Genomic DNA, 18,231 nt, shown 5'->3' with positions numbered 1-18,231 from the left:
AAACTCACATTGGCATTAATGTTTTTCTCTGTATTCAACCCTCCGGAATGCATTGGAAGCCCCTTGAAGCCACTGGAACTGACCTTGTTATTTTGGAGCAGACAGGTGAGGAAGGGCAGCGGGTCTGTAGGTACTGTTGAGAGGTGGCAAGTTAGTTAATGTCTCAGCCAACAAGGAGATGGTTTGGGGATTTTTGAGAAGAGAAGTAATATCCGTGACGCTGCCAGGGAATAAGTCAAGGTATTTAATGGCAGTGTTTTTATTGACACAGGTATTGGCCCATGCATGCTAGCAAAAGTTTGCTGAGGTGTGTGTAGGGAGGAACTGCTCTTTGCCTGCTGTTCTTTCAGATTCAGTCTTTTTGTGGTTTTTTTTGTTGTTTTTTTTTTGTTTTGTTTTTTTTTTGTCTTGATGTAGTAGTCATGACAGCTCTTTATTCCCAAGGAGAAAGTCTGTTTTCCCAGTTTCTATCAATGCAAAATGACTAAATAGATTTTTGTGAGCTTTTCCACTGAAATCCATGTTTCAGCTGGGACAGAGTCATCCCCAAAGGAAAGTTTTTCACAATTCTCTGAGCAGCTGAGGACAAGGGCTGATATTGGAGAGCAGAGCATCCACTGCCAAGGAAGTGTCATAGTGCACTGACGTCAAATGCAGTCCAGTACATGGACATTGTCTCGAATCTGCATCTGTTTTAAAGGGTTTTCCATCCAAAATTGGACATAGACTGTGAAAGGAAAATATCCTTTTTCTTTCTTCATTTCTTATAATTCTCTCTCTTATTGACCCACCACACGCACAGTTTCTCTCTCTGATAGCCATGTCCTTTAGTCCCTTCTAAAATAGGACCTGAAAACGGTCAGATCAGAACTTTTCTTACAGAAGGAAGTTCCAGTTGGGTACTTCAGTTACTCTGTTTTAGCACAAGCATATTGAAAGTTGACCCTTCCCGCTGTTCCTCCGCTGCTCCCTTTTTATAGAGGACTGGTCTTCATGCACCAGATCACATCCTGCAACACTCTGACACCGTATTCCCCCAGAATTATTTGTAAGCAAAAGCATGAAATAGGAATTTAAGGCAAATTATATTCAGTTCCTTCTGCAGTTTGTGTCAATAACGTATTTCAGATGTTTCCAGCTGATGTCACCATCCCTGATAACTGGTCCTCTTACTGGGCTGTTGCAGGAAAAGGCTCAGATATAGAAACCTGGCTTGGCGCATATTGGGACAGAAACAAGGTGGACTGGTGGCCACCATTCCTTCTGACGTCCTGGCACCATGTGCACATGCTTCTTTTTTCGTAAGACTTGCTGGCATGTGATTGACTGCCTGGCTGTTTCTTGTCCCAGATGTCTGCAAGAAAAGCTCAATGCTGAAGAGGGAATCCTCTTCAAATTTCCATGAGCTCAATGTGCACTTCACGTGTTTTTCCAAATTGGTTGTATTTTTGTACCCTTTTTGATTTTTGTTTTGTGGGTTTTTTGGTGTTTTGTTTGGTTTTTTTTCCTTCGTGTTTTTTTGTTTTGTTTTGTTTTTTTATTATTTTTTTTAGCAATAAAGACCTGATGTGATATTCCTTACCCAGGCAAAACTCTTCATCGTCAATGAAAGGCATAGGAGACTGGGACAATGGCCATGAGGAGACACCTGAGCGAAAGCTTCTTTTTAGTTCGTTGTTCACAGTTTCTGTTCTAAATTTTGGAATATTTATCAGAGGATTCTTTGAACTGTCCCTTTTGTATCATTTATCTTCCCAGCAGGAGCAGTGCTTTAATTTCCCACCAGGAGTTTTTCCTATATTTTTTTGTCTCTTTTGGTGAGACTCTGCTGTGTTAATTTCCTCTCCCCTTTTCAGTTTGTAGAATAGTTTGTAATGAAAAGAAGAAATTGGTCTCTAGCACAGGAGTTCATTACAGTAAAAAGAAATAATATTATTTGTTCAGTTTGTACTGATCCTATGATTAAATTGTACAGACAAAAAATAAGACGCTTAATTTCTTGTGAGTAAAAATATGATGTCCTCAGTGTTAAGATATTTTAAATTTCACTTAAAATTTATTTATCTTTGCAATTAACACTTAACAGAAGTGACAAAGCATTGTTCTTTCTGCAAAGCAGTGGCATTTGAAATTTAATATTGCATGCTATATTTAGAGACTTTAAGTGAGACAGGTCAGTTATATTTTCAGGCCATGGTCTGTTCCACATCTTGGGTCTCATATACCGGCCAAGAGAGAGCTCCTGGGTTTGTGCCTCCTCTTGCTTCCCATGCTTTTGTGAGAAACCGGCATGATTGTAACAGGGTGCTTCAGGTAGATTGAGATGAATCAAGTCTAGGCTTCTTGGTTTCAGCATTGAAATGAGCTATTTTGCAGAAAAAACCCTAACCTATGCAGATGAGGCTTTGTTTTCCTCATTCCCGTTAGTTTATTAAACGTGACATGTACTTCTGGGACTCGTGCCACGTGCATCTTTTGTCAGTCTGAACAACCCCTTATTCATTTCTTGTCATGAGAGCATTTCTGGCGCTGCAGCCTCTCCAGGAGGGTTAGCACCTCCAGGACTCGCAAAAAATCTTTGTGCCCCCGCTCCCATGGAAACGTGGCAGGGGTCCCCGGTGGGAGGAGCGGGGCCGTCCTTTGTTCCCGCAGAGCTCTGCGCCGCCGCCGCAGCTGCCGAGCGAGAACAGAAGGGACCCTCTGCCCTCCCCGCGGGTCTCGGCCCTTGGGACGCAGAGCCCAGTTATGAAATTAGCAGGATCCCACATGATGAAGGTGTGTGGTAGTTTCTCCCATTCAGCCTTCTTGCCTTCTGCTTACTCTAATTAGGTATACACTGTTGGTCATCAAGGTAGTTTTTTATGTCCCTATACCAGAATCATGTTTGGTGTGCTTTCGCTCTTATTTTTGTCCATTTTCCCCTCCTCTAGTTATGTTAAATGCATCACTCAGTAAAGTTTATCATCTTCTTTCTGATATGGGAAATGCAAGTTGTCCTGAGCAAGCCTGTGGGCTTCAGCAGCTGCTAAAAGTTTCCTCACTGACTCCAAGTGGACCCAGATACCAGCATCCATCCTCTAAAGGTCGCTTTTTAGTATATGTTGCTTGGGGGTTAATCCCCTGAAGCTCAGCATTCATTCTGGTGGAGCATGAGTTTCCTGAGGGAGTAGGATGTCTCTCACTTTTTGAGAGGTGCTCACCGAAGCGAGTTGCCGTTTGGGAGCTGACGTTGAACAGGAGCCTCGTGGGCTCCAGGCATATGGCTGGGACTTACACAACTGCCCGAGCGCTGCTCGGCATGGGCCTGAGCAGAGTGAAGGTGCATGGAAATTCATGCTGCAAACATCAGAAAGCTCACTTTTCACGTTTGAGACAGGTTGGTGGATTTTGAAACCTTACTGGCAAAACTGGGTTTGAAAATCTTGGGCTATCATGTCATTTATGGGGTTGCCTTCTCTGCAGAAAATCTCACAGACCTCTTTGTTGTGTTTAGGTCTTCAGGTTCTTGTCTTGGCATCGCAAGAAGTAGGTGACATCCCCAAGCAGGATTTTGGATGTGATGCCAACTGCAGCAGCAGGGGACCATTCAGACTAGGAGACCATGGACTCATTTCAGAACCAGTGCCAAAAAAAAAAAAGGGTGTGTAGCTGCCATGACACAGCACTGTGAGTGGGAGCTGTTGATGAGCGGAGCCATGGTAGCAAAGTCTCCCAGGGGCTGACGGACAGGATGAAGCAGAGGTGCCGGTGGCCAACATGCTGCATCCCTGGCCAGCAGCCTCCGCTGCAGCCCAGGAACCCTGCCAAAACTGCTGCCTGCTCTACTGTGTCCGGCAGGAAAGGATGTGCGGGGCACCATTTTCTACCAGGAGGCTCTCACCTTCTTTTACCTGCATTAGATTGAATACTGACAAATTGTTAACATTAATTGCGGTAAACAGTTGCTAGTAACTTAGCTTTTTAGGTGGCCTTTACAATGTTTACTTTGGAAAGTAAACAGGGTGCTACTTTTTGTGTAAGTGAAAATATGAGAGAGGAGAAAATTTTAAAAAATAACAGAAAAAGTGCGTTTTCAGATCAGTTTGGCTGTTTTTTGAGGGTTGTGTCAGTTCTGTTGCCAGGATTTGCACAAAATCTTTTCAAGAGCATCTATTATGATGTGCTTTAAGGAAAGAAAAAAAAAAAAAGCCAAACCAAACACAAAACCCTCAGACCCTATGCTATAATTTTATTCCTGGATAGCAGTTCCTTGCCTGTTGTAGTCTTACCTGTATGAATCTCTCTGTTTCTTCCAAGTGAACACCCAGGCTTCGTCCCTGCACTAGCCCATGGTTGTGGTCTTTCACCACAGCGCTGGGCAAGCGGGATCTCCTGCCCTCTCAAACTGCACACGTGGTTCTTGTTGGGAGCAGAGGCTGGCCTGTCATGCAGAGATGCTGCACGTAGGTCCTGCACGCTGTGTTATCACAGGTGGCGAAGACACCATAGGCTGGCCAAAATCATACATCATAGTTAGCCCAGGCTGTATTATTTCTACCTAGTGCGTTTTTTCCTAGAGGAACCTGTGAGGGGGGGTTCCGGGTGGTGCACCCCAGTCACTGAGCTGAGGAACTCTGAATCCACTCTCAGGATTTGTCATGGGACAAAAGCTGCTTATTTTTGTCAAGATTACTGCCAAGCAGGAAGACAGGAACGGGTTAAATTCTGCTATATGATCTGGTTCTAATTGTTTGTTCTTGCCGAGCTGTGAGTAGTGAGACTTTGATGTCAGCATCAAAGGAGTGAAGGGCTGCCCTACCTACTCTGCAGTAAGGGAAAATTGACATCCTATTGCCACTTTTCTTTTAAAAAATGAATGTAATACCTTGACGTCTGAGAATCCTAAAGCAGGCACAGCAGAAATGCCTGTGAGTGGGTCCAATAGTTGGAGGAAGGTACAATCAAACTTAGGTTACCAAATTGCATGATTTTCAAGCTTGTTTTTTTTGCGTATGGAAGGATAATTTCTTGTATACATATATATAAAAAAACTCCCAGAAGTCAAGTTCTGCTTTAGAGATCTGAGCCCAGGAGAGTCGGGCACTTTGGATGTCCTGTCCCGGCTTAGATGCATTCACTGCCCTGGGCAAACCCTTGCTGCTGGGTAGGAAGCAGAGGCCCAGGCCCATGGGGGACTGAGCCCAGGGTGATGGGCGCATGGGGCACAGTGGATGGCCCCGTGGAGATGCTGGCAGTGCCTGGCTGGACCGGGCAGTGTGGGCACTGGCTCACGGGCCCCATGTCTGCATTGGCAGGAGATGCACATTTGGCTGCCTCTGTAGGGACTTGCAGGCTTTATTGGGCTTCTCGCTCCCTTCACTGCTCACACCAGCTTCAGTGGTTGTAGTTGGCGGCTGAGCAACTCCTTCAGCCCCAAATGACTGTGTGCTGTGCTACAGAAAAGCCAGAGGGTGGGTAGAAATTGTCGTTTCTTTCTAGATGACAAGTGAAAACATCAAAGAGGAAAAAAACCAACATGATGCACGAACAAGCAAGTAATAAGAATGAAAGGCAAAGGATACTATCGAAAGTAATTTCAATCTCAGGCGTATCTGCTGGGCATGTTCTGTTAAAAAACAATTTTGTACTCTGTAGATGTATCGGGCCTTTTTCTCTCTGCCTGTTAATGGATTTTGTTTTTCTCATGCTCTTGTTTGTATCGAAGCAAAGGCATAGGTATTTTTATTAAATGAAGCCTGTCTTAATAGGTTTAATTAGAAATAAAGATGGCACGAGGAGCAAAATTTGGATCTGAATTTCTCCAGAATTTGGAAGTTTGGGTGTGACAAGTGGAAGCATCTCTCTTCCCTTGTATCTAATTAAACAATAAGACGTGCTAATTTGCAAGCGTTAATTTAATACTGTTATACTGTCTCCACTAAAATCATCAAAACCTACCGGTTGTGTTTTCATATTTAGCGTGTTTGAAAGTAGGAAGGCTTTTAGTAGTTGTAGCATTTTGGCAAAGCTTTCAGATGGTGGCTTCTGTAATTTCAGTTTGTAACATTAGGCAGTATTCAGTGTGCTTTATGTTTAATTGGCAGCGCTCTCATGCTGCTTGGATTTGATTGGGGTTTGTGGTGTACGTCCCGGGAGAGTGAGGCTATTCTCAGGCATAGCTTGTTATACAGCGTGTTCTTGCCTTCTGTAACACATGTATGTGCCACCTTTTGCAATTTCGCAGAATATAGCACTGGAACAATTTGCTTGCTCGTCTGGGTTTCTGAAGGGCTTTGGAAGGTTTGTTACCATCAAAGGAGAATAGCATTTGCAAGGAGAGAGGCTCAGGAAACTTGTCACATAACGGACACTTCATCTGCTTGCTCTTAATGGGCTACTCAAGGAAGATGCATAAATATGGATATCTCTTGAAACCTGTGAGTAGGCTTGTTGAAAGCCTGCCTCTTTTGGTTTGTTTTATTGTTTTGTTTTTTTTTTTTCCTTTAAACTTCAATGGAAATGTTGGGGATAGGGTAGGACTTGGATCTGAATTTCTCCAAAGAGAAGCTCAAGAAATACCGTAGCTGTCTGAACTGCTGTAGTGCATAAAGTTCAGCACAGGCTTAAGTACCTCTTGAAATCAGCGCTATTCATGACTTGGTAACATTTTTGATAACCACTTAAGTCAAGGGCTGTACTTATTTCTCCTTTTGTTTCAAGAAAAGTACTAATTAGAAAAACCTCAGTTTCACATAGAATGAATTTTGTTTGTCTGCGATCTCTGCTTTCTCCTCAAATCACTTTCACCTTCACATTGTTTGCAGTGGTGTCTCACTGATGTAAAACGGCTGTTCTTTAGCTTCTGGAGCAAAACATCTTCTGAGCAACTGTCACATAGCTTGATACGGATCTGGGAGCCCTGATATGATGGAATGATCCAGTCTTTATAGTGTTGCTTGCAGAACAGAGCTCTTTTTAAGTTTGAACCTGTGTACTTTTCTGTGGAGTAGATGTTGCAGGAAACCCCTCATAATGCTCTTTTTGTTTGTTTATTTTCTGACAGATGATTCAAGAGAGCAGGGTTCTCATCGAGACAGCAGACATCACTCACGACAAGATTGTTCAGTGCCAGAAAGCAGGTAATCCTTCTTTATTGTGCAGTTCTGGGTGGGAGATGGGAAACGGTGTGCCATAATTTACTTAGAGTTTGTGACTTTAACGCAGCATCTTTCACCTGGCATTTAAGTGAGCATCCTGGTCTTTCCCTGGCAGGCTCCACCCTCCTGAAGGCTCATCCTCCAGTAGCAATGCAGGCGTGGGATCTGGGAAAAATCCTCAGCTTTCACCTTAAAAGCTATTTCTCCATCTGCTCTACAGCTCTGAAATGTCTGACAGCATTTAAATTAGTCAAATGAACTAGAAAGGCATTCAATTAAAAAGAGGGAGTGAGAAGGCGTGCTGCCTTTGCTGCGCTTTTCTACCACAATCATTCCCCTTAAACACAGAGGAGGCAAGAGGTTTTGAAACCCACAGAGCCAAGCTCTGTTGCCTATCTTTACTTACTTTTGCTGTTTAGCTTTCTTTTAGACCTTGTAAACTTATGCCAGTAGAACTCTATTGTATCACAGTGAATCTATGTGGCTATGGATTATGTACATCAGCTATATGGGCGCAAACTACTGTAAGTAGGCCTAAAGTAGATCATATGTTGCTGGTGTATTGTACTGGATGTCTTTATCTGAACTAGGGCTCTGTCTCGGGTGCCCCAGTAGAAAAGGAAGAGGTGGTTTCAGAAGTGGCCACCCGCATGCTGTCCGCTCTGCCGTGGGCTCACGCTCTGTTTCCAGGATGGTAGAAATCCCCAAAGGGTCTGTGATTCGCAGTTCAGCTTATTCACCCAGACCCCTCTTCGTCACTTGTTCAGGATGGCAGGCTAGACTCTGAACTGGGACACGTCTCCTGTAGGTTTCCACTGATACACAAGAATAGAGAACTCAGAGTCCACATGTGGCAGTGGTAATCCTCTACAACTAAATCCATCAGCTTTCATGTATCAGAAACTGTGCTGAATAAATACACGCAGTGTATTTCTATTAGGGGTTTACACTGCAGAAATTAAATCTGTTTTCAGTTCATTTCATTGTACAGCTGCACCTTTCCTAACTTGTAGTAAGCCTTGAAAGTCAGTAATGCAAACACTTGCTACTGCATTTAATTTGTGTTCTTGGGCATAGTCTTCTGGGATCACAATTACCATAAGCACTACTGTTTCTGATAGGCATTTTTGGATTTGGCAAGTGACGCAGGCTACAGCCATTTGCTTCTGCTAAATGTAAATAATGAATGAAACTGATGTTTTGTAGTAAATCCTTTAATTCATCTTTTTAATTAGAGGAAATTTGGAAACTGTTTCAACAATAGCATTTAACTGATTTTTATGTGGTGCGAGAGCAGGATGGAACCTAGTCCTTGCTCTTTGAAATTCAGAGCTCTGGAGCCATGCTGGCGCTGTGGTAGCAAAGGGAGGAGAGGCAAGCGGCTACGTCTTGCTGGATTTCACGGACCTCATCTTGTGTCATGCCTTGGCTTCTGCGTATCTGCATAAGCAGCGTGAACGTCCACAGCCCAAAGCCTTCATCAGGTGCAGAGGGCTTAGGAATGGGACAGTGACAAGAAAGTGCAGCACCAGGGGTCCTTCTAGATGATAAAATTTAAGAGCAATACTTTGCGTTAAGTTATGGAGACCCTCGGCAGCCTCAGCCAGCTTTCTGCCCACCCTGCGCTGTGCACAGAGAGAAGAACCCATGACACTTGCCTGGGCACTGGCGTCTTTGTGAGCCGAGGGCTGGAGATGTGTGCAGAGATCATGATGCAGGACCACGCCACCACGCTGACATCCAGAGTTTCACGCAGTTCCTCTCTCCTTCCTTCCTCCAGCAAAAAGATTAATTTCTCAAGTTTGTTCTCTTTGCTGCTGTATCTACTTGTATTTTCATTTGTTTTGTTTTATTAGCCTAAAATATCGTTTATGATTGAGAAGAAGTCTGGAGAGAGATGAAGTGCTCTTCTGAAGCCTCAGGGTTTAGACAGAGGAAGGGAGTAGGAGAGAGAGGATCCCTCACCACGCTCAATTGCCAATTAGTTTGTTGCAAATGTTACCCAGGCAAACTGTTAAATAACACTTTCACTGCGGCAAGATGAAGCACTCAAACCTAAGAGGTGTCAGAGGTACAGTTGCCTGTGATGTTGTCCTTCACCTCACCCCAGTCCTGCTCCATGTGAATATTTGTTCCCACCAGACCTCTGCTTCACAGCGTAGCCCGTTTCCATCCGGGCTCCCTGTGCCACAGGGTCCTGCCCGCTCCCCCGGGTGACTTCTCAGATGGCTGCTTTTGTTGGTTTGTTTTTTTTTTTTCATGTGCAGTCTCAGCCCTGCTCAGCAGCAGCTTGGAGGACCAAACTGCTAAACGGTGCTCCTGCCTGCAGCCTAGCAATTGTTTGTGGCTCCCCCCCTTTCTGTCTGTCTCCAAGTTACAGGTGGGGAAGTGAGGTCCAGGGGGAAAGGTAACTAAATGGATGCTACATAAAGGCAGGGCTGTCCACGTGGAGCTGAGCCGTGTTTGCCTTCATATTTTTTTGGAGGACAAAGCAAGTCATTTGAAGGTTTTCTGTCACTTACTGAAGTGAAATGATTTGTAAGTCAGTTGGCACGAGGCACACCTGCAGGAGAATCTTGCTTGGGGTGCAGTTATTTAGACTGTTTTCCAAAGGAAGTGCTGGAGGAGCTCTGTTACCCAGACAGGCAAAACTTGGGAGTGGGCGAAGTTTTGGAAAATAAACAGTAGAGAAATCTTGCATTGTGTGGGGCTGGACTGCCTCAGTGTTATCGAGCTTCTGGAGTCGGTGCAAGGCAAGAAGAAACCTATTGTTAGTCTTCCAGGAGTGCTTCAGGCAAGGTACGCCGAGTGCAAGCCTGCCTTGGGCCGTGGAAGGACTGACTCCTTCAGCAACCCGCTGAGCAGCCCTCCGCGTCTGTTCCATGCAGGTGTTCTCTCGGTGGGCGTCTCTTTGATGTAATTTCAGTGAAGCTTGAATTTGTGAGTGGTATTTGCCTTAAAACATTAGGGGAGGGAGAGATATGAAATAACTGGAGATAGAACTTGTTTTTTTCAACCAGGATGGGCTTTGGACATTTCGGACTGATTTAGTGCCAATTTGGCCTTTGTAAGGTACAAATTAAGGGAACACAAGCAGCGCTCTCTCCGTTTTGTCTCTTAAGCCACCCCACACTCAGGGAAATGTTTGCACGCACTGTGCAAATCTTGTGGAATTGGTGAGCTAATAGGACTCGTTAAGTTTTTTAATCTGCTCCCGGATTTCCTCAATTCTTGTATCCAGCAACAGATTTGCAGGCATTTGCCACAGAAACTAGCAATGAAATGTAACAATTCCCAAGGCTGTGGTTGGAAGTCTCAGTTCTCCAGGCTGTAGGAAGAGCAATCCTGTGATTAGCGGTACGCGTTTCTGACATTATTTATCATGGTGAAGTACAAGGGCTTTTCCATATGACTGTGATTAAGATTAATGAGGAGCTGTGCATCCGCGTCTGCCTTTGCTGTGCTGAACAGGTACCTTCCACGTCTGTCAGACTGCCTTCCAAGGCACAAAATAATCTATTCAAGCAGAGTGACAAACGATTGCCTTTCGTCGCAGTATTGCCAGCAACGCAGACTGCAAGCAGAAGCGCTGGAGGAGTGTTTGTGCGGGGACCAGGCGTGTGCCTGTGTGGGACCCCAGCCCTGGAAAGGAGAGTTACGTACAAAGTGGAAGCACAACCACAAGATTGCACATGACCCTTTTATTCTGGAAGGTGCTCTCCAGGATGGGGTCGTAACAGGGAAGGGGGAAAAACAGAGAAAAAACATTGTAGGAAGTGCCAGCTGCGAGACTGAAAATGCTCGCTGAACATTTTTTAGGGGAAATCAATCATGCACTGGGTGATGTAGCAATCTGTATTTTTAGGAATGGAATTCCACGAAGAGCTTCATAACCTCGGGACAAAGGAAGGTTTGAAAGGAAGAAAATTAAGCAAAGCCATTGAGAGTTTTGCATGGAATATCACAGTGCTGAAGGTAAGCACAGAAAACACCACCTTGTGTCTCCTATTAACTCTGTAAGCAAACCTTTGCTCTTTTAGCTCATCGATTTGTTTTGTCTTACTAATGCTGAAGCAACATTTTGTTTTAATGGGTTGTGTAAATTACCCCTGATTATTGAGATCTGTCAAATTATTACACCTCTGGTTTGAAATCTGTGGAAGGGAATTTATCTAAACCTGAACAAACGAGGAAAGATAGTTTATGGTGTGTATGCCCAGGGACCTGGTCTTGGTTGTCTGTTCTGCCCCATACACCCTGAGTGTGACCTGTCTGGGGTCACTGTGTCTCAGATACTTGTTTTGTAAAAGGAGGGCTAGAGCATCGCTCTGGGAAGGTACTGGGCTGGGGGGATCATAACGAAAAAACATGAGGAATGTTGAAGATCCTGCAGAAATACCAGGTTATGTTTCAAAAGTGGAGCATTATCCAAACAGCTAAAAGAGGGAGGGATAAAAACCCCTCCACCCTGGCTGCCCAGTGACAGGCTGCTCAGTGAGCACGTTACTCACCAGGCTTTAGCTACTGGTTTGGCACCAACCAGCCACAAATTGCCACAGGAGCTGGATATCTGAGCCTGGGTGAAGTTACCCAGGGACAGCCGAGGATGGAAAGAGGAGATGATCTGGTGCAGCCATAGCAGATGGCAGGGAGAGGACCTGAGCCAAGCATTCAGGTTGTTAGCATTCGGCTCACGCCTTCTTTCACAGGCTCATTTCCCACCTTGCTCTGATAGATCACACTTTGATTTCCCCTCGCTCTCTCCCTGCTGCTCCCTCCCTCCAGCTCCCATTAAGCAGATTGCCCTGTCTGACAGCATCTCCCTGTGCCCCCCCAGTGCCTTTCCCTTCGCTGGCATCCCAGGATGAGCCAGCTGATGACAGGGAATTTTCACAAAGCTTCTCATCAAATATACACCTAAACGTAACATGCCGCAGCAGTAGCAAGAGTAGTAGGAGATGTGTGCTTCAGCGTCGTGGAGATGGAAGGAATACTAACACATCCTGAGCAGGAGAGGGAAAAAAGGAGTAGGGAATGAAAAGGCTGAGGGGCAAAAGTGGGTGGGAGAAGGCCATTGGTAGTAGAAAAGGGTTGGAGAAGACCTGGGGGACACCTGTGGTTCCTTGTGTAGCTTGATTCACCATGAGAGGGAAAGTGAATAATGGAGTCCGTGTAGGCTCAGTTAATAGGATATCTGATAAACAGAGAAGGCTACCACTTCAAACGTGATGGAAGGGACTGACCTTTTCCACACAGCATAATTGAGGCAAGCAGCTAAAGAGGACAAAAAAACTCAACCCATAAGACAATTCTGAACATTAATCTGAATTACTTTAGCTGTGTTAGGTAAAATAAACGCCTCATGCTCAGAGTCACTCTTAACACAGTCGGGTTACTCTAAAATTTTCCATTTTTAGGTGTTTGTCAAATGAGAAGTTCGGACCTCTCAGGGTGACCCATGATTAATGAAGTAGGGTATCAGAGAAACATTTCTCATGAAAAGTAATTGCTGCCTAGCACATATTGTCAACATACTGAAAAGCATTTCAAACAGCTAGTCAAGGTCAAGGTCAAGGAATAAGTGACATGTTTAATTTCTAAGCCACAACTTCTTTTTTACCTTATTCACATAGTAAAATATTAACAGAATTTGTGGCAACTACCCATGGGTATAAATGCACATGAAACACCTTTTCATTCTGACTGACCTCCAACTCAGCAATGACATTAGGCAACTGGGAGTGGGGTTGTCAAACCTCAGGTGTCTGATACGAGACTGTCAGTCATTATTCTTATTTTTAAACTTCCCCCCCCCCCCCCCCAAGAATACCGTATTTCAGTGACCCTGCCCCTAACAAACCTATTTGCTGGTTACAGCTGCATCTCATGTTTAGCACTGGCTCTCCCCTCTGCTGGTGAGAGCTCCCCAAGAGGATTTGGTGAGGAGAGACCAACAACCCTGCTTCACTCAAGCCATCAGTGTCCTCCCTATGTCTAGTGTCAGGGTGGTCACTACAAATATATTTCAGTTAGATGTTGGCATAGTGATGTAAGAAAAGGAAAAGAAAATAGCCCATAACATCTTGCAAATGCATCTGCTGCTTTACGCTAGATGAGGTGAGTGAATGGCACGACACCGACGGGACAAAGCCTCTTTGTGTGCTCGGGGTTGTTGGAGGCAATTAAATCATGCGGCAATAGTCAGTTCGTGTGAGGTGCCCATGAGCAATAGCAGGTATTATGTTGTGCTTGTGCCTGCCAGGTGATTAATAGTCTTTTCCTAGGCTAGTGAAGCAAAGGCATATTTAATTAATGTATTTCTTTATAAAGACTCATTGCAATAGGTAAGCTTTGAATACAAAGAGGGGATGCAATAAGAAATTGCTACTGGCAAAATCATTAAATAGTTACAGAGTGCAAGATTAAAGTATATTTTATAAAAAACATAACTGTGTGCATTCTTCATGTTTAAAAATGCCCTGAGGTATTTTTAAGAGGTACCTAATGAGAATGAATCAAAATAATATATAATTTTCTTCCTTAGTTTATATAAACTTAATTACATATTAGTAATACCCACTAGAAGGACAAATTGTTTGCCAGAACATAAAAATGTTAGTAAGAACAGGAATATTATAACTTGGTGACAGTCAACTTTGACATATATACATATTTTTAAAATGTGACATCTTCTTATTTGGTCCCATGGCGTGTAAAATACTGTCAGGCTCGCAGTCAGTAATATTGAGAGGCACATCAGTACAATAGACAGAAGAATCATGTTCCCACCATGACATTACAGGAATGGTTATGATCCCAAATTTAGTCTCGTTTTCCTTTTTATTTCCATGCACCGCTGTCCCCGTGCCTGTTTTCCTTTCTGTTTTTAATTAAGTGCCAGTAAAATGCAAAGGTAGCAAAAGAAATTTCGTATTTACCACCTCACGGGGACCATGATGCTAGTTACCATGCCTTTCATCCTGATGAGGACACAAAACTCTTCAGCTTGGCTGACCCTCTCTTTTGCATCAGAAGTTCACAATTCATTTTCATGAGGTATTTGCCCATTTTTAAAACAGGCGACTGTCCATTTCACAGGGTGAAGGCGTTCATGAGGGTGCGTGGGGCTCGTGCTTGTTTCTCCCCAGGCGCTGGTGTTCCTCCCTCTGTCCCCTGGTGAGGTCACCTCCTCCCTGGCACCGGTGGCCGCTTTTGCAGGCAGGCATGAGCTCGTCCTGCCTGCGCTTGGGGAGGTGGGGTGCAGCCTGTTAAGGCAGTTCTGGGATTGAGCTAACGAGTCCCCCTGAGAGCTGGGACATACCCACTTGCACTCAGTGCCGCCATAGAGCACTGGACAGCTTTCAGGCCAGGTGTGCTCACGCAGGTTCAGGCGGCGTGCGTGCAGGGCCAGCTTGGGTCTGCTCCAGCACCCTCCGCTGCCGCCTCTCCCGGGGCCCTTCTGCCCGCTCCGTCTGCCTCTCCCGCGGGATCTTGTCCCAAGCATTTTCCAGTAATGGAGGCACTCTCAGCATCCATCACAGGTGCAAACCACCAATTCGATGACTGCTTTACGAGTTTTTGAGAATATCTGGGGGGAAAAAATAGTGGTACCCTGCTCTCCTTACTGAGGCAAAACTGTCACAGACTACCAGGAGGTTTTTATGCGGGCAAAGAAATTGGGATCTGGGATCTGCCTGAGTCCCAAGAACCTGGCAAGTAAGCCAAGGAAAGTTCAAGTCTGTTAACTGTGGTTCAGATTTATTGCTCTCACATGGACATGCTTTGTCTGTCTGCAAACACATTTTGCTGGGCTATCTGTGCTTTGGTGGATCAGCACATACAAAGTCTAGGAACAATACCACCAAATACTTGCCTGCACGTTGATGGTAAATATCTAGATAGTTAATATAGCAACATACTGACTTATTTATAGACAAAACATGGGAAGACAAAGATAAAGTGGCATTTACTGTTTTGGCCTTCTACTGAAGGGCAAAACACCCAAATGTTTGAATCTAGTCTCTGCTCCGAAGTGCATTCATGGTTTTTTTTAAATCTTTTTTGCTGCCCACGATAAAATTTCGCCTCTGCTGCTGTGTGTTCTGTCTTATTGGGACTCTGACTGTTAGTGCATACTACAAGACATCAAGTGGTTAAATTTTCAGGGATCATTTCAGCAACCCGTCTATGAGTGTATCTGCTAATTATCCTGCATTTAAATTAATGCTGATTAGATGTATAAAGAGAGAGGTTGCTGAATGCAGAAGGCGTACAATTATTAAATTGCTAATGCAGATCACTCTTTGGGGGAGAAATCCACAATTTTATGATGTAGTCGTGATCAGTGTTAGCTCTGGTGTAAGTGGTTTTATGCAGCAAAACTGTGCACAAATAGCCCTTTCGGAGGATCACATCCACAAATGACCTGTTTCTTCATCACTGTCATTTGTGACAATCAGCCTTCAGTTGCTTGTGAGTCCTGGAGCATCCAGACCTCTCACTTGGGCAGCAGAGGCCCAGATATGCTCTTTGAGGCTACTTGGAGAGATAAAAGCCGTATTTCTGAAAGGTGTACATACAGACAGCCATATACTTATCTGGCCTCACCTAAACTGAGCTGAATTTAGCGTCACAACAAGGTATGTGTTTTCTTAAGGAAGAAAAGCAACATATCAGACTGTGATCGTTATTCTCAAGTACTTTATGCACAATGGTACCACACAGAGTTGCTGCTGATCTTTGGAAGAACTAGGTCCATTCACAGCCTTAATTTAAGGATTATTGTAGTGCACTATGGGAGTGTTTTTAATGGATACTCTACAGCACTCTGTACCATCTTGCATGTGAGATTTATTTGGGTCTTTTCACATTGGTCCTTTTTCCCATAGTTAGGCAAGCACCATGTCTTTGTACCTTGGCATGCTATGGAGTGGACAAAAGAGCAGCATGGCAGGATCTTGGGGACTTTTCATGTAATTAAGCACAATGGTAACAATATATTGTACCAGATGTCATATAATTACTGCCAGAGGATTTGCACAACAATTTACACTATCTAGATCTTAAGCAAGAGCACGGTGAATTCATGAGCCCCCATAAAGCTGCTGCCTTCCATGTACTATGTAATTCTTTCCCTTTAAGTGTCAGTTAGGCTTCCCCCTGTCCCACGAATAATTCCTCACGTCTTATGTCCCTCCTTTTCACAGCATATCTCTGTGGACACAAGCACATCGGCGCTCAATTTGTGAAACTGCGAAAATCGATGAAATATAAGTCATAGTGGCTTAGCAACAAACTCCTGAGATTTGCTGTCATCTTGTGACAGTGATAGTCTAGCAAGAGCAGTAGGCAGGAGTGGTTGGTGTGGTGTGGAGACTTCATAAATGCAGGTCTCGTCGTATTGTTCCATGTCTACTTATCTCCAGGTCTCCCTAGATAAATATGTTTTGAATATGGTTACCCCAAAGGCTCTTCTTCCTGAGAGGTTAAATGCCTCTCCTGCTGTCTGGTCCCCATGTTGTTTGCATTTCTTTTGTTGATGCAGTTCAGAGTGGTGTTTCTGACTTTTAAGCCTCTCCAGACTGTGTGCCCTGGCTACTTTTGAAGGGTCTGCTGCCTTACTCCGAGACCAGCTCAGCTGCAGCTGACATACATTGAGCCAATCAGTCTTTGACGAGAGGATGAGAGGACAGTTTTAACAAACGTGTGAGGAAATGCAGGGCTGCTTTAATTATTAATGTAGCTACTAGGTCACGTTGGTTTCTTACATATGAACTGAAGGACAAAAAAGAAGAAAACAACATGGAACAGCTGGCTTTCTGAGAGAGCGCTGTAGAGAAAGTGAAAAGGTCCATCAAGGTCAACATCTGTTTACTGTTGTAAATACCAATGTGCTTAGCTTGAAGCAGTTCATTTAAAAGTAGAGGGGAAGATGAGGAAGGAGGTAGGTTCAGGTTGTTCCTTATTGAGCCTGTGATGAGTCTGGTGGAGCGGGATGGGACCGCAGCTCGTTCTGGGCCCTTCACGTGCTCTGGATGCGGTGGTGAGTGTGGTGGAGGCTCCCAGCTCCAGAGCTCGTTTAGAGGTCAAAGCCTGTGCTCCTGGCCCTCAGGCCGTGCCACAAGGCTCATCTGTCTGTGGGGAGGTGTTTCAAGATTTTTCTGGGATTAGGGGGATTTGGGATCCTTTAAATGATATTGAGTTACAAGGTAAGGAGGTAAAAGTGTGTGATTCACATGCAAAGGTGTTTTGATCAGTGTATTTTGTAAACCAACAGAGCCAAACCGTGTAGATATTAGGTAGGTAGATCCTTACATAGCAGAACGCTGTTCTCTGCTGACTCGGTTGGTAAATGCCTCCCCGAGCTCTGCCCCGTACTGCTCACAGCACTGGCTTTTGTCTTTCTTGCTCAAGCCCAAGGGCAGGAACTCTCTTTAAAAGACGCTTAGTCTTGGTGGATTTTGTCAGTTGTATCTGGTGATGGAAACTTCTCAAGTTACTTCAACAGTGTGTATCAGGGTAAAACAAGCGTAATCCCAGTCTCTCAGCAGTACTAGTTAATCACCTGGAATATCCTGTTCTTCTTGGCCGTCAGCCATGCTGCTGAGCATTGCTCCAGGGAGGGTGTAGTGAGCAGTCTCAAACAAGTACAGTGTGGCCTCTCTGGGTACCTGGCTGCTCCCTGCAAGCTTTTGAAGCCCTGATGGTGTTTCTGACAAGGTCTCTGTTTTCTTGGCCAAGGAAAATTTAAAGACATGAATTGGACTTAGAGCAAATTAAATATTCACATGTGTTTGAAATATACACGAAGGCCACCCAGGCAAACTTAAATCTGCAAGTATCAAATGCTGACAAAACCAGGAACTAGCGGGGGAAGGGACAGCAGTGATCACCAGGGTTCACAGATCTTGCTCCTTCAGTTTCTGAGGAGATGTGTTAGGGCATGGAGGATGGCTCCACAGAGAGGAGAGACTTTGTCCCATATTAGCCAATTATTCCTAGGTTTTTGTCCAGTAGTGGCACAGCAGGAGTGTTTCATTGCCTGGCAAGAAGCGATTGTCCAGACATTCGGATCAGGCAGAGCTGGTGCTTAACC

General features: G+C 44.5%; 1 protein-coding gene across 1 annotated transcript in view; it reads left to right on the top strand.

Moving 5' to 3' along the window:
- PLCL1 (phospholipase C like 1 (inactive)) overlaps positions 1 to 18,231 on the top strand; it is a 216,729-nt gene that overhangs the window by 178,679 nt on the left and 19,819 nt on the right. Inside the window, exons 4-5 of the mRNA XM_063341823.1 lie at positions 7,043 to 7,118; positions 11,002 to 11,111. Coding sequence (XP_063197893.1) covers positions 7,043 to 7,118; positions 11,002 to 11,111 — 186 coding nt within the window. The remainder of the gene's footprint in view (positions 1 to 7,042; positions 7,119 to 11,001; positions 11,112 to 18,231) is intronic.

The sequence above is a fragment of the Chroicocephalus ridibundus genome, chromosome 7 (assembly GCF_963924245.1).
Source record: "Chroicocephalus ridibundus chromosome 7, bChrRid1.1, whole genome shotgun sequence".
Lineage (NCBI taxonomy): Eukaryota > Metazoa > Chordata > Aves > Charadriiformes > Laridae > Chroicocephalus > Chroicocephalus ridibundus.
The sequence above is the reverse complement of the archived record's forward strand: the minus strand, read 5'-3'. Positions and strand labels throughout refer to the sequence as shown.